A 22,147-nucleotide genomic window follows, 5' to 3' on the forward strand; every position below is an offset into this window, starting at 1 on the left:
TACAGCATTTTCAGTCTTGCCACAATTTAAAATCTTTACTTCTTACTTCCACATATATTTTATATCTGTGTGCGCACACGCATGCATAGATATATATATGGAAGTAACGAGGTAAGGTTTTTAAATTGTGGCAAAGATTGAAAATGCAGTACATTGCCCCATTCTTATGCACACACACCAGCAACATAATGCAATAACATATTTTTGCCATTCTCCACTAAACACTGTGGAACTGGCACAGTTACAGATGCCACGTAATGGTTGTTCCACAGCTGTAAGAAATCGGCCTTGGGACATCCTGCCTACGGAGTCATGCAGGGACCTTTGCTGTAAGCTTTTTGGGCCCCACTTAAACAAATTTAGTTTAGGCAAGCCTATCCAGACATGTAGACGTTGACATGCTTTAATCTTTTTTTTAAAATATCCATTCTTGAGATGTTTTTTTTTTACTGTAAGTTTTATTATTCCATGTAATCTGTTTGAGAGGTTTTACGGCAATCAAATGGTATATAACTTTTGCTAAACAAATAAAATAAGCAAACAGGCAAAATCACGAAACCAAAATGTTTTGATTGACAGAATGCGTGGGCCCGCTTCTTTACACAATGCGGTTCCACTGTGGTTTTCCACAACTTCTTTCTGCCTACAATCTTAAGTTTCATGAGAATGCTTAATAGAGGTTTTGGTGGCGTTTATCAGCTCTTATAGTAAATATAACAAAATAAATCACAGCACAACAAGCCACCTGGGAGGGGACTGTGCCGTCTTACCTTAGTTAACTATAGCACTAGCTTCCTGTCAGGAGTTTTCTGCATTGCTTAAGGGAGCCCTATATTCATTTTATAGTTTCCTCTACAATTATTTAAGGTTCTATCTAGCTATCTATGCACCCCATCATATTTTATGAGAGACAACATTGCTCAAGTACTCCGTGGGCCCAGTGCCAATAAACATGATGAAGACTACAGTAATGAATACAGTTCCTAGTCATTGTCCCTCCGTGCTGGAATCCTTGCTTTGCAACCTAGAGGATTTGCACTCAACTGCCCGTGAGCAGTTCAAGAGAAATATTCCATCTCAGGCTCTGTAAGGTGGTTTTGCCTTTCCATGGGACTAAAATCAGAGTGCTCAGATTAGCCTTATCCAGCCTGAAAAGTTTGGTTCATCTTTCTGTTATTTTGCAGAATTTATGTAAAACTTGACAACAGTTCTTGACAAACCGTGCTGAAGATGGAAATGGAAGGAAATGCTTCTGGTCTCTTTCCCCACAGCCAATGTGTCCAATTGGTGCAGCTCCATCTAAGGCAGCGATTCCTATTCTTCAGGACCTGTTCTACTCAAAGCATTCATCTTCTCCAGGCATCCCCAAACTTCGGTCCTCCAGATGTTTTGGACTACAATTCCCATCATCCCTGACCACTGGTCCTGTTAGCTAGGGATCATGGGAGTTGTAGAACAAAACATCTGGAGGGCCGCAGTTTGGGGATGCCTGATCTTCTCCTTTATGACAACAGAATTCTTTGCAGCTGCCATGCATCTGGAGGGCCACAGGTTCTGCTCTTAAACTTACACACTTGCACCTTTGCTGGCACATCTGTTAAGGAATTCAGAATAATATTCTAATAATAATAATAATAATAATAATAATAATAATAATATAACATCGCAGCTCATGAAGCTCTGTTGTTAAATATTCTCTATCCTACATTTATTTGCTGGTCTAGCAAATCTTCGGATCAGTCCATTACCTCACATAGTTTTAATCAATGTCATCTAGGATTCTAGGCTGGGCTTTTTTCTTTTCTTTTAAATGTTTTCCATCACAACAATCCAATAGACCAAGGCTCAGGTGGAATCACTAACAACCTGAACATTGCCTGCTTCAAGGCAAGACTTATTGAAAAGAATGTGGGGTAAAAAATAAATAAAACCCAACAGTACTAAAAAAAATCTTCCCCCTTCACAATAAGGATGATTTTTGAAACGTTAGGTTCTTTAGAGCAAACAAACTGCACCATTGTCTCCTAGTCTTTAGCTATACAGTACTCAGACTGGTTACTTAAATCAGGGCTATGTTATCGAGCTTAACCCAGGCAGCGGGGGAGGGGGGTGTTCTTGCATATTCCTAACAAAGCAACTGTTGAAAAATGACAGCCAATTTTGTGACTGCTCCATTTTTTTATTATACAACCGACTTAAAGGGTGGGTGCAACGATATAGCATAATATATAGTGGTAAATTCTCCCGCACAAGTCTGAATGAAATACAGTAAACAGGATCAATACAGGAGTGCAGCCGTTTTCTTCTATAGCTTCCATACACTTCTGCAGAGTTTGCTAGGGGACCTCTGCTACACAGGGCTAACCCCATATTTAGCCAAATAATAACCAAAATAGAAACCATTAAGAATAAAAATGAAGCAGTAAGACACTTACTGCCACCCACCAACAACCCAAGACGTTCTTCTCCTTATTACCGTGTATAAAACATGCCAGGCTCTCCCGCAAAAACACCATTGAGCTAAAGCAGGAGCTATGCAATAGCATCTTCATTCATTTCAATGGGGTTTGTGCACTTCCAAGAGGACTGTGCTATTTGCCAGTATTTTAGGACTACGGACCATAAACTGATGAATGGGCTGAGCAAAAGCTTTGGAAAGCAAAACTATCTGTTGAGATTTGCAACATGAATTGCAACACTTAATGAAAACCACGGTAAAAGTGTACCAGTTTTGATCTCTATCCCGATACTGATGGTTCTCGTCGCGTATCAGCACAGAACTTTTACGGAACGGAGAATGTAGCGTTCATATCAAGCCTCGATGTGTAAACCAACATCCATTTAACTACTCACTGGACAGTCTCGGCACCTCAAACTTTATGGTCACCTTTCCATTGGTTAAAATGAAGGTTGCCTAGTTGCTGCTGACAAAGAACATTCCGGATCCCACTAGCTTAGAGGAACCCTTATTTTGGACTGTATTTATTGATAAGGCAAGAGTTCCGTACCATTTGAAAGCTTGCTGCTCTACCAGTGAAAGATCTTTGGATCCTCTCCATCCCTCATCACAATCCAATTATGCATCATTAAAAACAGGCAATCCACATTTACAGTTGTGATGCAATTAAAACTGTAAGTCAAGTGTTTACCCCCCCCCTCTCTCTTTCAGTAATAAAGAAGATACAGAGGAACATGTTGCTTTTAATTTTTCCTCCCCCTGAATCCTTGAGTCTCTTGGGTGGTGCTTACATGCTCTGCCAGGTAAATCGGCTTGGATTTGTGATCTTAATCTCCATTTGACTCCTCAAAGAAGTTAAGACTCATTCTTGTAACAGAGCCCAGGAAATGAAAACTAAAGTGGAACAGAAGAGCTTAACATCAAAATAATGTGAGAAATCTGAGTATCAAAAATAAAAGATGATAAAGAGGGGGAGAGCACAATCTAATCTCAAGTTCTACTGATACCCAGAGGTTTAACGGTCAGTGAGTTTCATGATTCTGTTGTTGTTGTTATTATCTGGAGGGAAGTGTATAAATGACTGGGGATGTTATTTTGGGAGCCTAACATGCTTTGAAATACTGCTGAAGGAGATATCTGTGGGAAGATTTTCCCCTCAAATGTCTTTTAAAGAATTCATTGAGTGTTTTGGGGACCATTACTTCAACAAGATACTTCCTAAGTGTTTGCTTTAAATGCAGTGCCTTGTTATCCAAGGTACATCCAAAAGTCAAGATGCAATTTTGAGAAGCATAACATACAGCTGGGGAAATGACTCCAGCTAAAGAATGGTCACCATTCATTCACCTCTCCTGGCACAAATCTATTAAAAAGTATCTTGCCCTGTTCTCCTGACTATGGACCCTGTGATCAGCCCAAACAATCCACCAAAACTCAAGAGAATATAATGCCAACAGCGATATGTGCTTGACAGCTAAAGCCTTAGACAATTGATGCAATGAAAACTAAGCGCTAAGGAGCCACTGCAAAACACGCTAGCTTAACTACCGGTCGCTTCAGTGCGACTGTCATTAAATAAAAGGTTTCTTTGGCTTTAGTACCAGTTTGAACCTTCCCTCCCCCATTTCTTATCTGCTGCAGGATTGGCAGCTAGCCAGCCCCAAGCCACATAGTACCTTAGTGCCATCTACAGGCCGATCCTGACATTCTAATTTAGTGGTGAAAGACAAGCACCAGTGAAATGAATTAGACAGCACCGCATTTAAATCTTTATTAGCAAGGAATTATTTGATCTAAGAAACAATACCCCCCTCCCCCCCAAAAAAACCTAATGCTGGATTTGGCTGAAATACGAATTTTCCTAACATCCTAATCCCTTTTTCATATGGCATGTTTCACAGCTTAAAAATGAGTAATGACAGATCACTTATGCACTATAGTACGAGAACATATTTACAATGGAGTGATTTCTCTCTCTGCATAATTCATGTTTTATTCAAAGCAAAATGCATTCGTTCTGAAAGTGTACTTTGGCCATTTTTTAAAAAAAAAACAAAAACAAAACACAAACAAAACAAAACAAAAATCCTCTTGTCTAACAGACACACAACTTTACTACTGTACAACAAAAATCGTAATTCAAAACAGAGGAAGACTTCCTGATAGCTTAGTTATAGCCTGCCAAACAAACACAGTGCAACACAATCTTTGAGCCTTTGTGAGGACAAAAATTAACCCCCTGAACAACAATAGCTTACAAATGTTCCAAATCAGTTTGAAATAAACAAAAAGAAAAGAAACTTAAGCCAGTCTCGTGTGTAACCAACTTTTCTTTTATCAGAAGCTAACACATTTAATCCTGAAACGTTCAATATATATGTAGATATATATATTTTTCCCTTTGAGTTGAAATTGGCAGACTGAAAAATATGTTTTCTTCTTCAGTAAACCTCTATACTAAGATGTTCTTGACAAATTCACACAATTGCCTTTAACCTCTGCCTAGGTAGGTAGGTGTCCGTGTGACAGCATGAATGAACTTGTACATGAGTGTGTGCATGTCATTCTCTCTAAAACAAAAAAAGTTGGCAACTTACAACTTTGGACCATCATATTCATTCTAAAAATGCATAGTCCTGCCCCAGAGAGATACTAAAGGGACAGGTATTTCCCCCGCTTTGCTCTATGCATATTATAACTAAGCTAAAATTACAGTGAAAGAAAATATATATCCTGGCACTTTAGTACTGGTTGAGTGGGCACTTGTATGCAGTACTTATAGACCAGTAAAAGTGCTCGTTTACCTGTCTGGTGTGCAAGGGGCCCTTTGTCTTGAAGCCTCCTTGGGAACTGCACTCTGAGGCACTGAAGTGATCTGAACTAGTGGAAGAGCGTTTGGAAAGGGTATCACAACCCCCAACAAAGGTGTTGTCCAAAGGGAGTTCCTGAATCACGTGGTGCTTTTTCACCGAGACGGGAGTGTCAGGCTTAAGATGGAAAGCGGACTGCGGAGAGGCAGATTTGTAATGCTTAGCAAGGTCAGGGCTGTTAGGCTTAAAGGTGGTGGGCGGGGCCGTGCCCCAGTCAAATCTTCCTATACTTTGCTCTTCCAGCTCAGCTGGAAGGCTAATGGTCCCGTTGATAGGTTCATGAACGGCATCCTCCGGTTTGGATTCCTCAATGGTAACAAAATTCAACAGGGAACTCTTGGGAGACTTCCTTTTCTTCCGCTTCTTTTTCTTGTTCTGTTTGTTCTCCTGATTGGGAGACATCCACTCGGCCCCTTGCTTGCTCCTCTGGGCAGCTTTGAAGCGGGAGGCGTGGCGGCAGCGAACCAGAACAGTGACAAATATCACCACAATGACCACCATGGCACCTGCCACAATAGCAATCATGATTGTAAGGTAGTCCTCATTTTGATAAGGCTGGCTACTGTCGCCGATGTTCCTGTCCAAAGGTGTTTCCATAGTCCTGCGGATCAAGTCATAGATATAAGAGGCATTTCCAGCCGTGTCATTGACGTACAAAAACACAAGGACAAGGGTATGCAGAGATTTAGGATAACCCAGGTCACTGATATTGACCACTAATCGATGCAGCCCTACATCAGTAGGAGTAGGTTTTTCTTCCAGGGTAATGTTACCCGTCACCGGATCAATACGGAACAAACCTTTGTTGTTTCCACTTACAATTGTATATTTCAGCTCAGCATTCATTCCCGTGTCAATGTCAACGGCAAACACTTCAGCCACAACAGAGCCAGGGATAGCAGAGAGAGGCACCAGCTTAAAAGAAGTATTTGAAGGTGGGTAGATGACCACAGGGCTGTTGTCATTAACATCCATGACATTTATAGTGACTTTTGCGGTAGAAGAACGAGGCGGCTGCCCTCCATCGATGGCCTTGACGTCAAAGGTGTAGGAACTCTGCTGCTCTCGGTCAAAAGAAACGTTGGACTTTATAACTCCAGAGTAAGGATCCAGAACAAAGTTCTCATTGTCGTTCAGGATGGAAAGAGTCACAGCTTTATTTTCTCCTGCATCTGCATCAGTCACCGTGATCACTCCTACGGTGCTATACTTTGGTAAGTTCTCCGACACAAAAAACTGAAAATGGTTATGAGTAAATTTGGGACTGTTGTCATTCTCGTCCAAGACTGTCACGATTACAGCAGCTTGACTCTGCAGGGGAGGGGTGCCATTGTCTCGGGCCGTAACAGTAAAAATGAACCTCTCCTGCTCCTCTCTGTCAAAGACTCGGGAAGCTGTCAAAACCCCTGTCTTTCGATCCAAATCAAAAAAGGAGGCGTTGGGGCCAAGCTGATAAACAATGTCTGCATTTTTCCCACTGTCCTCATCTGTGGCACTAATAGTTGTTAAGTACAGACCCCGGCGGTTGTTTTCGGAAACGGACAGCTCAATTACAGGCTGGCTGAAAATTGGCGGGTTGTCATTTTCGTCTTCCAGCTTAACTCTTACTAGGGCAGTCTGGTTCAAACTGGGCTTGCCGGAATCGGAGGCAACTATCTTAAAGCTGAATTCTTTGGTGCCCTCATAGTCCAGCAAGGAAGAGGTCTCTAGCAAGTACTGGTTGTCATAAACTGCCTTCAAGTGGAATGGCACTTCTCTCTCAATGAAACAGATCACTTTGCCATTCACATCAGTATCCTTATCTGAGACCGTAATTAGGGCAATCTTGGTATTGATGGGGTCTTTCTCAGATAAGTACACTGTGCCATTGATGGGACTTATAATGTACCTGAGGTCTATGTTAGGGGGGTTATCATTCACATCAGTCACATTGATGGAAACAGTTGCCCGGGCAGGTGTCGAGCTACCATCACTGGCCAGCACTGTCACCTTGTGGATGGCAGTCTCCTCTCGGTCTAAGGCCCTCTGAACTGTCACCAGCCCAGTTGTGTTGTTTAAAGCAAAGAGTCTTTTAGTTGCAGGAGCAACCTGGGCACCAAAAATATATCTGATTTCCGCATTGCTTCCTATATCTGCGTCTGTGGCATGCAGCTGAATGACCGAGGTACCTACAGGGGCATTCTCTGGTATGTGAACCTCCACCTGACTCTCTTTAAAAACCGGCCTGTTGTCATTGACATCACTTACTGTGACCTGGAGGATAGCTGTGCTGGATTTCTGGGGGGTTCCTCCATCCTCGACTTTGATTTTCATCACATAGGTATCTTTGTGCTCCCTGTCTAAGTTCTGCTGCACAATCAGCTGAGGCCACTTCTCCCCTTCTGGAGTTTCCACGATATCCAGCCCAAAGACACTTTGCCCATTCAAAAGTTCATAGTGCTGTACCCCATTGAAGCCAGTGTCGGGGTCCGTGGCTGACGGGATCGGAAAGCGGCTGTTGATCAGAGTGTTTTCAGGTATGGAGATGTTGATGACAGGGGAGGGAAACATGGGGGCATTGTCATTGGTATCCTTCACAATTATTTTGATCTTGATCAGCCGAAAAAAGTCGTTTGGGAGAATCACCACCTCCAGTTCAAAGAAGCACTCATTCTCTTCAGCATAGGCAGCTCCCGCACAGAGTCTCTCTCTGTCGATTCTGTTGGAGGTGGTAAAGATCTCCCCTGTGGTGCTGGACACTTTCACCAAAGGGGAATCCCCTGCTTTGGAGACCAGTCTGTAGACAAGACTAGCACTGGTTCCTGTGGCGGCATTGATGTGAGAAATGTTCAGATCCTTTGGTATGTTCCCGATGGGGACGTTTTCCGGTAGCTCCTCTCGGATGGTGTAAATAAGTTCTTGAGCCACAGCAGAATCCAGCCTTAAACAGGCAATCAGGGCAGCCAACAGGTAAAAATCCCTCAGGTCCATGATAATGTGTTTATAGCTCCTTCTCAGGGTTTCAGGGTTTCAAGGTTTCCACGATGGAATGCTGCTGCCTCGGGAGGACTGCAGGATGCATCACATCAGAGCTCTTGCTTCCAGACAGCCACTGTCAACACAATCACAACAACAACAATAAAAAAGAAGTGTTATTGACTCATTTTAACTGACACCGGATGCCACTGCCAAGCCCTGCTCCACGTTTCTGCAACACACTTGCAAACACCTGGCACCTGCTTTCCTTCTTTCCTTCCGTTTGTGTGTGCAAGCAGTTCCTCTCCATGAATGTGCCAGTATACCACACATTCAGAATGAAATTAACTAGTTACAAGATTGATGGGAGAGAAGCAGTTTCCTTCTCTCTCCCTTTCTCTCTCACACACATACACATGGTTGTTCAAATCAGTCCATTGAACTGAACATACCATGCAATGCTTTCTCCTTCCACCCCAAAATTCAGTGGAAGTTTTTTTTAAAAAAAATGCATAGCATGAATTGTATGCCCACTGCAATTTAAAGCACCATGCATCCTGCCTTCTCCCAATTATATTACCCAGCTAGATTTCCCTCCCCTTCCTCTTGCTTGTGTGTTTTATCCTAGGCTAGTGCTGTAAGATGTTCTAGGATCTCTTAACGATTCAGACAAACTGCTCATACTGCTGCTTCTGCAGTAGCTCTCTGGCTACTTCCCGTTTCTATTAACTAAGGAAGACAATAACAGGACCTCTAGTTTCTTCCCCAGAGCCAACCAAAATGTCACCTTTTCCAGATGTTCCAGTGTGCCAGTGTATGTGACTTGCATCTGCCGGAGAACGTTCAACTTCAACATAAACAGAAGATTTGGGGAGGAGGCAGCCTTGAACCAACTCAGAAGCAGCAAGCCAGATGTTTACAAAAAAATATGCAGAAAGATGCTGTTGGGGGTTGGTTTGTTTTTTGTTATGAGGGTTGTATGGAGGGGAGTGATGCAGTCAGTGACACTCGGCTGCCCCTCCGGATGTGTTATTAGCAGCAGCTGCCACACATAAATACTGCAGTCTAATAGTGCTGCTTAAGAAAGAGAGAGAGACTTCTGCTCAGATGCCCTTATGGGAGCAAATGAAGCTCCAGGCGTCCTTATAAGATTGGGGGAGGGGGAGGCGGGGAGAGTTTGGTCAGAAGCACTGATCTGACATCTGCATTAAAAGCTACGCGTTGATATCCGTGATCCTTTCCATTACACACTGATGCAGGCAGGTAGGGGCTGCAGAGCCAGCAAACTCAAGCCCAAAGCAACGCGGAGATCCCCCCTCCCGTCGGAATATATATTATAATCAATTTTATTTTATTTTTAAAAAATGCCTCCCCTCCCAAAAAAGAGAGAAGCATATGGAACTTTGCACTTACGTTGCCGCTTTTTCGTGTGCCGATGAACTGCAGCAGCAGCAGCAGCAGCAGCCGGGGAAGGATCCGATCTCCCAGGACCAAGACACAGAGAAAGCCCCGCACAATGCATCGGGCACCCAGGTAGCCACCAAATTCGTATTTTTTGGAGGGAGAGGAGAGGTGGAAGGGGAATCAGCAAGCAGCCGGCAAGGCAGGCGCTTCCTCCTCCAGAGCAGAGGTGTTGTTTCTCGGTGGCAAATTCACAACTCCAGAGAACAAATTCACAGTTCCGTCCGGGTTCGCCATGCTTCTCTCGGCGCGTCTCTCTCGTTCTCCCTCCACCTTTTTCTCCCGTTCTGCCCCTCCCTTATTTACTTGCTCTTCCTCCTTACTCTGAGGATGCCGAGGAGGATGCTGATCAAAGCGATGCAGCCGATCCCTCTCGCGGCGCAGGCGACACCGCCGGCTCACCAGCCCCGGCGAAAGCGGCCAGGCAGCCCGGCCAGCGAGCCAGGCAGCCCGGCGGCGAGCGCACAGCCCGCCCGGCGCGCTTCTCCGGATCAGGGCATGCCCCGCTCTGCCCCGGCCGCCCGATGCGCTCGCCTTCCGCGCCGCGAGGAAACTGAGCGCGCAACTTCTTTCCGCAGAGCCTGCAGCCTGGCGGGCTGCTCGCCTTGCCCGGGACCTCCTCGCGGGGGACGAGGCTGGCGGGCTGCCCCGGCGCGCGGACCCGGACCGGGCTGTTGCTTGGCCGTGGAGGCAAGGCAAGGCAAGGCAGGCGGCGCAGGCTTCCCCTCCCGTCTCCGGCGCGCGCTCCCTCCTTCGCCCGCTCCTTCCCTCGTTCTCTCGCTCGCTCGCTCTCCCCTTCCTCGCTCCGAACTGGGTTTCTTGATATAACTCTCAATAAGCCCACAGGGAGGCGGGCGCAAAGCCTGCATCGCCCTCCCCCTCCGCCGAGCCGGATTGGCCGGCGACGCGGGGGCGGGGCCGAGGGCGGGGACAGCGCGGCTACGGGCAGCCAGGGAGCGGGCCACTTGCTCCGGCTCCGCGGGCCGGGCGGCGGTAGTGGAGGTGGTCGCGGCGGGCGCTGAGGCTGCCCTTGTGGAAAATGGCTGATCGGGCAGCGGGATGAGGCGCACGGGCGCCCGCTCAGGCGGCTGTTTTCAGCCAGCTCTTGCCTTAACATACGCGGTTTTCCTTTTGCCTGTTTGTTTCCCACTCTTACCTGCCAAGAAAAAAGCATTCAGCTCCTCTGAGCACGTGCAAAGTACCCTTCGCCTCGGACGGCGACATGGGGGGGGGGCGGCAAATGGCAGGTTAGAACAAAGCCTGACTACAGCCAGGAAGGAGCTGGGAAAGGCTCTGTTGTATTGGCTTGTTGGGTGGCTGTGTCGGACCCCTCTCTGCTACTTGCCTTGTTAAAACTGGTTGGGTTTATATTTACATAAGAACAGCTTCTGGAATGTCCTTCCATCCCTGCTTTGCTCAGATTTCTTCCATAGTTTGAGCACAGGAAGGAGATAGAGTCAGGGGTAGGACTCAATGACCCGGGTCTCTTCCAACTCTGTGGTTCTGTGATTCAGATACCAAAAGTTTGGGGTCTTTTGTCGTTGGCATCTGTCTGACTCAGGAGACAATGGAAGAGTGTGCCTTTGGGGGTCAAGTCAAATCGGTGGAGAGTTACAACATTTGCTGTGGCTGTAGAGACTGATACTGGAGAGAGATGTTTCATTGCAGCCGGGGCAGATGAAGGCGCCCAGTTGTGCTGCTGCAGATGCACCATGGCATTTCTTCTCTGTGCGCTCCTCCCAGTGACCATTCCTTCTCTGGTCACTGCTGTGGATGCACCACCTGTCTGTCTCCAGGCACTGTGGTTTTCTGCAAGGGATGCCCACAAAGTGGGGTTGATGTTGCCAGCCTTCATGTCATGTTTGTTAGGGGTCTGAGCCCCCACATTTGACCATACCTGCCAAGTTCCGGCCTGAGAAATAAGGGACTGGACCAGAAGTAGCAGACCGGAAGTAGCGCTGCCGCCATTTTGGAACTGGGCGGAGCATGCTCAGAAGCGACTTTTGATGCTGCTCTGCCCTTTTCCAAAATGGCCGCCACACTAGAAGTCGCGCTGCAGCCATTTTGGAACTGGGCAAAGCAGCATCAAAAGTCGCTTCTGAGCATGCTCCGCCCAGTTCCAAAATGGCCGCCGCGCCAGAATAAACCGGGAAAAAGCAAAAAAATCCTTTTTTTCGACGAGGACAGCTGGAAAAACGGGGGTTTCCCTGGGAATACGGGAGACTTGGCAGCTATGCATTTGACACCTGGAGTGTGTTGGGTGATTGGCCCTTACATCCTTCCTGCTGCACCAACCCAAAGGGCCCACTGGGCTGGTCCTGCAGCCTCCCCCATAGCTTGCTGTGAATGACAGAGGTGGATTTAGCAGAGCGCAACCGGTTGGTTGGGCGCTGAGCCAAGAGGGTGCTGCAACAATGGCTTAAAACAGAAGGCGGGGAGGTGGGATTTTGGTGTTGCCCAGGGCGCTGTTGAAATTTTAAAGCCCAGCCTGCCACCGTGAGTGAGCATCAGAGGTGTCCCATTGGCCAGCGCAGCGACTGGGATTGGGGCCTGAAGTAGAGGCAGCACCTGCTGCCCTGGGAACTCTGCCTGCCACTTGCTTGCCAGAGTGGGTGACACTGCAGTGGAGCTGCAGGCTGGGTGTTGCCATGCTGGGGACTGGACCCACTTTGTCAGAGGGCAAGCGATTGGAAGCAGCAGCTCCTTTGCTCATCCAAGCGGGCAACAAGCAGTGGAGGGGTGACAAGGGGCTGCTGCCTTCATTTGTTTCTCTCTCTCTCTCTTTGGGTGGAGCTACAGTTGCCATTGGACCCATAGTCCCTCCTGCAGCTTCCCCAAAGGGAAGAGGCCACTTTGGCTGCTGCCCCCCCCCCTGCTGACGCAACCATGTTGGTGCCAGAGGCATACCTAGGCTCCCTTGTGCCCTTGGCAAGGAGCTGTCTTGGAACCTCTGAAGCAGGGAGAGACCATGGACCAGAAATTCAAAATAGTTTATTTTCATCGCCTTTTGCACTCCACCAGTGACTTCCTCCATAGTTATGCCGGGGGGGGGGGTCCTACTCTGCTTTCCCTCCTCCTCTGTTGGTTCCTCTGTCTGCCTCTGTGCCTCCTTCCACTTGCTACTTTCTCTCCTAGCCATTCCAAGCCAGAGAGGAGAAGCGCCCCCTTAGCCTTACACCTTGGGCGGGGGCCAACCTAACCAACCCCCAGGCATGTCCCTGTTGGTGACTGAGCAAGTGAGATGTTTGTAGACCAAGTCCTTCACACATCCAGCAAGCTTGGTAAGTAGAGGCCAGCTCAGCTCCTTGCCACCATCACTCGCTCCCAAACCCAAGGAATAGTCACCGTACCTCACCTGCCTACTCACTCAGTGTAGAGCCCTCTGCCCAGCAGGGAGGACAGACAGGTAAGTGAAGGCAGCTGCTCCAGGTAGTCATTCTTCAGCCCTAGTTGGCCTTCCCAAAGTGTGGCAGCCTAGGTGTGCCAGCCCTGGAGGTATTTTTTTCAAGTGACTGGCTGGTTGCTGTGTGTGTGTGTGTGTGTGTGTGTGTGTGTTTTAAAATGGCGCTAAATATTTCTAGCATCTGGATTCAATTCAGATTTACTCAGTTGATGGGCTTACCCCAGTAAGTATGCTTACTATTCAGGCTACAAAATAGGTTGTCAGTCCCATTGAACTCTGTCAGTCTTGCATCTGAGTGGTGCAGCAACGAAACTGCTAGCTCCTTTGCAAAGGTAAGCATGGTCAGGTATGGTTTCAAACAGGATGGAGGACCACGTGTTGAGATTCCTGCACTGCAGGGGTTTGGTCTAGTTGACCCTCAGAGGTCCCTTCCAATTCTAAAACACTATGAATACACATATCGGGCTGTGAATAATCTGTCGGAACCTGGTAGGCTTTCCACCCATCCACCCCAGCATTGGAGGGGCAGGGCTGCAGTCTGCATTTGCTAAGGCACATCTTTGACCCACCAACCACATTCTGCAGCCTGACGAGTGCTTGACAAGCTTTCTTGTTTCCCCAGCCTACTCTCGACTTGCTTCCAGCACACTTTGGCTCTCCAGTTCTTGCTCAGAGCAGGTCAAGATAATGCTATTTATAGGGCCCACCGGTTGATGGAAATGCAAAACAAGTGAGCTTTTTGGCTTTTGACAGCAATATCCTGAACATGGCATTCCCATATGTCAGCTGGAGAAATGCAGGTTAAAAGGTGGTGGAATAGATTAGGTGTACAAATGGCTGAAAAGGAGCACTCAAGGAGTACCAGTTAATGGATTGCTCTCCGGGTAGGAGGAGATAAGGAGTGAAATTCCACAGAGGTTTGTCATGGGTCCGGTAGTGTTCGGTATTCCACCCCCTCCCGTTTAATGGCTGGGGTGAAGAAGTGGCGAGAGTGCGTATACCACGTCTGCAAGACTGGTTCCAAAGCGTGATGGAATTGTTAAAGGGCATGAAAGAATTGTTATGCTGCATTACATGACCCCATGTGTGTTGCCTGCTATGCTTTCTTTCCCCCAGATCCTGCACGGCTTCAGAGGTAAAAATAGGATCATACATTGAACACTCCTGCTCTGATTCAAAAGGTGATATTGTGTGGTCTTACCTATTCAAGAGGGTGGGAGGCTTGTTTCCATTGTTGGACGCACTATTTTCATTTAGAATAGTTTTGTCCTCAAAAAAGAAAAGGGCTCTTGGGTTAAAGTTATACTGGGAGAAAAAAGAACAAAACATTAATTGTCTCCTGTAAGCAGCAATTCAGAACATCACCAGCTGTAGTGTGTGATGCTATGCACTTCATGGTAGTGGTTGCAAGATACCATAGTGGTTATATGTATGTACAATTGGGGCTCACCAGCCGATCCAGGTTTTCCAGGTCCAAATTGGAGCGGGTTTTCGTTTGTCCTGGCGCTTTCACTGGGAAAACCCATTTCTTACCACTGAATCAGAGCAAGCGGCAACCAGGTTTTCTGTGGATTGCCATTTGCTCCGATTCAGCAGTAAAACCTGTGTTTCCCTGGGGAAAGCACCGGGGGGGGGGGCACTGTGTCCACTTGGAGACAGACCTGGAGAGCCCAGATCTGTGCCTAGAAAGCACAGAGCAAAGGCAAGTGTGGATGAGTCCTTACATGTAGAGACAAAATGCACCCCCCAGAGATTTCAAGGAGGAGGCTTAAAGTTCAGTCTAACAACATTATTACAAGACAACTCCATAATCATTCCAACAGGCAGAGGTGGGTACCAGTTACCTGAGACTACTGCCAGTGCTCAGGGACTCCTAAAGCACATGCCTTCCAGATCCCAGGATCTGTTATTTCTTAAACTTACTTGTTTATTCATTCATTTCATTCTCTTTCCAATTCAGGTGGGCCCTAGGTGGATCACAGAAATACCCCTAAAAATACAATAAACTCTGTCCTCACAAGACTGTGATCTTGTCTTGCAGACGTGGCTTCACTTAAGATGTTCTTTCAGTGTGGTTCTGGGATAGTTCCTCTTAGTTTGTAAGAGGTTCTTTTGTTTCGGCTTGGCCTCATTGCAGCCTTTAATAGCAGGTCCAGTACTGCAAGATCCCCAAGGAAATACATAGGCAAATTCCATGTAACAGACCCAGCATTAGGGCTTGGGAGAACTTGCAGCAATCTGAATGTTTCTGGGCTACAACTCCCATCAACTCTGTCTGTTGGCTGGAGCTGCTGGGAGTTGGAGTCCAACATCTGAAGGACCTGTCCCTGCCCTATATTCTCCTAAGGCAGGCATAGGCAAACTCGGCCCTCCAGAGGTTTTGAGACTACAATTCCCATCATCCATGACCACTGGTCCTGTTAGCTAGGGATGATGGGAGTTGTAGTCCCAAAACATCTGGAGGGCTGAGTTTGCCCATGCCTGTCCTGAGGTGCTGCTGGAGGGGCTCCATCCTGACCATTGCTGTATAAAACATGGTTCCCTTGCCCTCTTTAACTTGTTTCAATGTTATATTTAATACATGCCTCTTCATCTATAATTCATCTTTTTCTGACTCCAGCTTCAGTCTGCATCCCATTGACTCTTGTGCACCTTTCTCATTTTCCTCTTAAGGGTCAGATGAGAATTCCCTCTCTAAATATAAAAAGGATTGGGGTTTGTTTGTTTGTTTAAAAACCACATGAAACAGAATGAAACACTATTGTTTACTCTGAATTTTTAAATACCTGTTTATTCTCTGGAGGAGTTGGGTACATTATTCATTTATCAACAGAAAACATGATCAATTAGTTGCCTTCCACAAGGTGGTATCAGAATAAAATGACACAAGAGCCCAAGCATTGCAATTTTCCCAAAAAGGGGAAAATCAGGGCTCTAAAACTTAATGAGGAACTTCCATTGAAAGGCTATTTAAGAATACAGTAGGAAGTTGTCTTTATTCATTTCTGTGTGTCTCTATTATTTTCTGTTGTAAACTACACAAAAACACAGCAAAACAGCCCTATCGTCCAATTCCAGCATTCTCCTGCATCTCTTGATTTGAGCAATTTGATCAATCAACCTACTTTGTATTATGGGGCTTGGACAACATAGCAAATCCAGGGCAAAAGGATAAAATGAAAGTTTTTGCTTATTTTTTTCCACCTGTGGCTCTTGCATTAATTTCATTTTACTGTATCACTCTGTAAATAATAAAGGGATGCCAATCAGAAGGTCGGCGGTTTGAATCCCCGCGACGGGGTGAGCTCCCGTTGCTTGGTCCCAGCTCCTGCCAACCTAGCAGTTCGAAAGCACGAAGTGCAAGTAGATAAATAGGCACCGCTCCGGCGGGAAGGTAAACTGTGTTTCACCAGAACCCGAAGCTGTACGGCGGCTCCCTCGGCCAGTAAAGTGAGATGAGCGCCGCAACCCCAGATTTGTCCGCGACTGGACCTAATGGTCAGGGGTCCCTTTACCCTTTACCTTATGTAAATAATTGCATAACTAAATTGCCCTCCCCTTTGGCCCATTTAAAATAATATACACACACATATGAAGCAATAAGATTAATATATGAAGCAATAAGTTTAATTTGGAATGCAAGTGTAAGTAAAAACAAGCTCAATGAATATGCTAGGAGTAAATAAGTCGAAATTCATTTACCATATATTATTCATCAAGATCTGGTGTGTGTAGCAGACTAAGGAGACTAAGGAGATGAGACAGGTTGGAATTTCACACACATAAACCCCAAATATCCATAGAGATCACTACGTCAGGCATAGGCAAACTTCGGCCCTCCAGATTTTTGGGACTACAATTCCCATCATCCCTGACCACTGGTCCTGTTAGCTAGGGATGATGGGAATTGTAGTCCCAAACATCTGGAGGGCCGGAGTTTGCCTATGCCTGCACTGGGTGGTCTTGGGCCAGACATTCTTAGCCAAACCTACCTCCCAGGACTGATGAGAGGAGGGGAAACTGCTATGTAAGCTAGCACAAGGCTGGATCGGATCCCAGTGTGACAAAGACGAGAGATACAAACGACTCTTCCATGCAGCTGGGAATCCTGTGGGATCTGGGGTTCTGCTAATACATATGGAGCCTATGTTCAGATTGCTGTATGCATGTGAAATTCCGTTTGCCCCTTCCAATCGATGTGCAAAGATCAGGGGCAGGCTCACAGCCCTGATCCCATTCTCCCCACCATGTACCCAGTGAAAGAAGCAAAGAAGGTTAGAATATCAGATGCCCAGGTATAGAGTACAGGCTGCATTCAGGCTGCCACAAGTCTGTTTTATTAATAACACTTCGATGGGAAAGTGGGCCAAGGCAAGAGCTTCTTCTGGGTAATTAAAATGTTGGAAAGTAGTATGGGAGATGCTTGCCTATTCTTAATTTTTATTTTTTAAATAAATTATAGGAGAAGTAGAATCTACTGTTGCCTTAGTTGACTTGATTCATTGTTAGGCTACTCCTCTTAACAATGAAAAGGCACCTCTCAGTTAGCATTTTCTTGATGATAATATCTGTGTGGTGTGTGGCTGGTTTCGCATTGTATGAGTTAAAGCTATGGCTCTCATGCTGGGCTGAGTCCTCCTTGAGTGTGCAGCACACCAACAGGAGGACATGAAGTTCTAGGGAAGGACAGTATCCCATTCCCAAGGCAGGTGATGCTCCCCTGACAAATTAAAAGTGGAGCCAATAGGCTACAGAGCCTGTCTGCCTCTGTACAACCAGCCAGGAAGTGGCTCTATCTATCAATGGTCTCTTACCTCCTGCTGATCGCCCTGCCTTCCACCCTATCAGTCTGAGTGAGCACCAGCCACTACTGCAACTGTCTCTCACTGTAGTCCTTAGCTCAGGCATCCCCAAACTTCGGCCCTCCAGATGTTTTGGACTACAATTCCCATCATCCCTCACCACTGGTCCTGTTAGCTAGGGATCATGGGAGTTGTAGGCCAAAACATCTGGAGGGCCGCAGTTTGGGGATGCCTGCCTTAGCTCAAGAGAGCTGCAGGGTCAAGTGTCTTCCACACTGTTTTCTCACCCTATTCTGGTTCGGGGGGAGATGGGAGCACAGATACAGTATTACTGCTGCTTTGTTCTTATCATGGTGCTCAGTGGGGAGGCTCAGAAGAGGCTCCAATTATTATAGTTTGTGTGATTGTGGCTATCAGAAGTGTTTCAGAAGGGGATTCTGAGCTCAGAAAGTTAAGAAAGTCTGTGCCATCATATAGGGAACATGATGTGCAATGAAACGACTTGCAGATAATAGTGATTGTAAGGAGATGGGCAGTTTGTGACAGAGATTTCCTTACAGTGATTTGCAGCAATGGTTTGTATGTGAATTGCAATGATTTTATACCACCATTGTTGCACCTAACCATTTATCTCTGCGGTCTCGTATTTACACAGGCATACAGTGTGAAGCTTTCTAGATTAGAGCACATGTGAATGGTGTTTGAGCCTGTTCTTATTAGCCTAATTCTTATTATTACTGATACCAGTTTGGCTTTTTAGTTTATATTTGGCAGTGTTAAGGAGCTCTTAGCTAGGCAATGTGTGAAAAATTCTTACTATGCCCTACCCTTTTGCCAGTGGAGATGTTAAAGAGTACCAAAGCAGACACTTGCAGAACACCATTCCACAAGCTTGGAGGATGATCATTAGGACATAGGAAGCTGCCTTGCACCAAGTCAGACCAATGGTCTATCTCACAGTGGCAGAAGTTCTCCAAAGTTTTTCCTAGCCTAGCTAAGAGATATCAAGCATTGGACCCAGAGCCTTGTGTCTGCAAAACATGTCCAACTACTACTACTACTGAGCTACAGTCCTTCATTCAACTAAATGGCCACTTAACTTGAATTTTGTTCATTCAAGTAAATGTTATTGGCCTCATTGCAGTTTTTTCTAGAGTCTAGACCATAATTCTCAAGCATTCTTGGGACCAAAACATGGGACCAAGCTCAAATTCTTACTGAATCAGTTTGTTTTCTCCCATAAAATGTTTCCATCTTTTATTATTTTAAGTAAGGAAACTAAATCAGCCAGGCCATTGAAAAGGAAGGGACACAAGGAAGTATTTGTTTCAAAAGTTTTTATAACCCCCATAAACCAAGGTTATAAAAATAAGTTCCTATTCAGCTTCATTATGCATCAAAGTCAAGTGGAAAATACAATGAAACCTAATAAACAAGGAAGAAAAGTTCGTTGATAAGGGTCAAAAGTCAATACACTGACAAGAAATTGTCAACCTTTACAGCTAACCGTTGGAAATACCGTATTTCATCCTGAACCCAGTAGTTACCTGGATCCAGGTGAAAAACAATGGGCTGCTTACAAATCTACATATTTTAAAAACTCTATGGAGAAAATGTGAGTTGACGGTAGAATGTGTTTTGTTTGAGGTGATTTTTAAGCTCTTTCTGCCATTGGCTCATTCACATATGCTTTCTTGCTAGCTGCATGTATTTAAGCTCTTTGCACATGATTAGAACCCCTGAATTGAGAGATGCTCCAATCACACCATCTTTTTCAGACTTTTCACTATATGTAAATGGGGGCTACTCCCTAACTCAGAATGACATCTGAACAGCTCTAGGCAAGTCATCACTTTTCCCATTGTAAAGGGTGAAATTTCTATCTTTCTCATTCATACCGGTAGAGAAGGCGTTTCTTTTTGTGTTCGCTGTTTCTGTTATGCCAATTAAGAATTGACAGGGCATGTGTGCCGAAAGCTGTTTGTGTTTTTGAAAACACACAGGCCAGTGTAGATTTTCAGCACACACTTTTGCTGTTTTCTCGTTTTGTGCATATCTGAGGGATCAAAAGAATATATATAAACACAGTCCTCCATGCAAGAGTGTGTTGGAAATAGTTATGAGCAGGCCCAAGAAAGAAATGAAAACAATTGTAAATTCTCAGCACATGCTTTTAGATTGCTGCACATTATCTGATGTAGAAATTTTTAATATGGTTCATATGCAGTTGTCTGCGACCTTGAGTGGAAAAGTTTGGAACCTGGTTTTCTAAATTTATCAGACTTATCCCTACATTGCGTAAACCTACATTTACAGGCAAAAGGGATAAAGGCTGGCGTTCTTTGTAGGTAGCATCGTATGGACTCCGAAAACTAAACAGGAGTGCAACAGCTGCAAATGTTCATTTAATTTTGTGTGACCAAGCCCCTCTTTATGTTATACTGCTTCCACCAGTGCAATCTCACACTGCATAGGTGTGCAGGTGTACATAATTTAAGCAGTGAGACCTTTTGGTTAAGTTCACCACCTGCCTGACAACGGCCTAATTCCAAGGAGTAATCTCGTAGAAACCAGCTCTTCCAGTTTCCTGAATTTATTTGCATGGCACTGATTGGCCAGCCCTTGTGTGACCATCTTAAAGCAGCCCCCTGCTTCTCAGCCGTGCCCCTGTCAGAGCAGATTCCAATGAACAGGGGTGGGGCTTTAAAACTGAAGTAGTAAACATGCGCTGTGCTTGGTGGTAGTGGGGAAGCAAAAATGAAGTGGGCCCCCTACCAGAAGTATAAGAGTGTTCAGGGAAACTTTGAGTCCAGAAATTCTGTGTGTGGCGGCTGAAGAGTGAAAGCAGGAAGGATACAAACCTGGAACAGGTGTACCCAACCACTCTTTGAAGGCACTTCTTTATGGAGCCTAAGAGATTTGAAACGGTTTAGGTGATATTTTCACTATTATCAGCTTCTGTAGATCAATGTGAGCTCTCACTGTAAAAAAACGTTGCTTGCTAGAGGTCTGTGTAAACAGAAGGATACTCTGATGCCAACGGACATAATCCAATTACAGATATCGCCCAGTTGTAGATAAATAGGTAGAGGATTGGATCACATCAACCTCTAAAAAAAAAGAAGCACAGGAATGTGAGGACAGTGAGGGATATATGCTGACCCAAATGGTCTATGGGATTGTCCTTCAGGTGGACAATGGTTAGTGAGGATGAGAGTCCAACATGGAGCACACATATTGGTTATTGTGGTCTATACTCTTTCCCCAACTTACTCTCCTCCTTTATATCACACTCGTAAGTGTATTTATCAGTGATTAGAGTTAACAACCATTTTCAAGCCTGCCCTGTCTTTTGGAAATGGTGTCTTTCTAGGCGTTAATAATGTTGTTTTTCCTGCTGCTGGTAATATCAGGGAGCTCCGGCATCCTTCTTTTCTGGTACCATCAAAGATGCGTCACATTCTGATTCTAATCACATCCCAGTCATTTCAAAGTCACATTGTAGTCACATCACATAGCTCAGTAATAATTATTTAACTTTATTGCTATGCCGAATAGTTTTCTGTTTGCTTAAGGATAACTTTAACTTGTAGTCAGAACTGATTACCCTATGCTCACAAATGAGCTCCTTCCAGGTACACAAGGTTAGCCTCACAGAGGTTTGAGGAGAGAAATAATAATCAAATTGGATTAAACTAACTGCTGCTGGACTTAAATTCAACACGTTCCCAAGTAGGGAACTGTAAAGCATGTCCTTGCTCCTTATAGAGGCCGCATACGTTAGAGAAGCAAGGCTGTGTTTGCTTAAAACACAATCGATCATGTTAATGTTTGCATGCTTGCCGCATTTTTGTTAACCTCTCAGAAAAGCCAGGCTTGGGACTAGGCTCTCTGCATGCCCCTAACGCGATAAATTGCTAAACCATGCCTTGTAGCACCCAAGGGGTTAGATGCATTGTGCCAGCTTTATTAATTTTCTGGAAGGAAAATTAATACTAGTCCAATATGGGGGACTGGGAATAGGTTTGTCCTGGATCAATAGGACTGTCATGCCTGAGTGGAGGAGTCCCATGGTTTCCCTCTGGCTGAAGTATCAAACCCAGAGAGGGGAGGGGGAATGCTGGTCAGAGAAGCAGGTTGTGGTCAGTTCTCAGAAGACAGTTCTTCTAGACATGAAGAGGTGACGGGGTTATTCTGA

At 45.5% G+C, this 22,147-nt stretch overlaps 1 protein-coding gene across 2 annotated transcripts in view; it reads right to left on the reverse strand.

Moving 5' to 3' along the window:
- Positions 1 to 10,556, reverse strand: part of PCDH9 (protocadherin 9) — a 762,177-nt gene extending 751,621 nt beyond the window's left edge. For both annotated transcript variants that reach the window (XM_088667463.1, XM_088667462.1), the window contains exons 1-2: positions 9,697 to 10,556; positions 5,263 to 8,419 (exon numbers count right to left, since the gene is read on the reverse strand). In XM_088667463.1, coding sequence (XP_088523589.1) covers positions 5,263 to 8,298 — 3,036 coding nt within the window. In that variant the 5' untranslated portion in view covers positions 8,299 to 8,419; positions 9,697 to 10,556. The remainder of the gene's footprint in view (positions 1 to 5,262; positions 8,420 to 9,696) is intronic.
- Between the last annotated feature and the right edge of the window lie 11,591 nt (positions 10,557 to 22,147).

The sequence above is a fragment of the Zootoca vivipara genome, chromosome 4 (assembly GCF_965207765.1).
Source record: "Zootoca vivipara chromosome 4, rZooViv2.hap1.1, whole genome shotgun sequence".
NCBI lineage: Eukaryota > Metazoa > Chordata > Lepidosauria > Squamata > Lacertidae > Zootoca > Zootoca vivipara.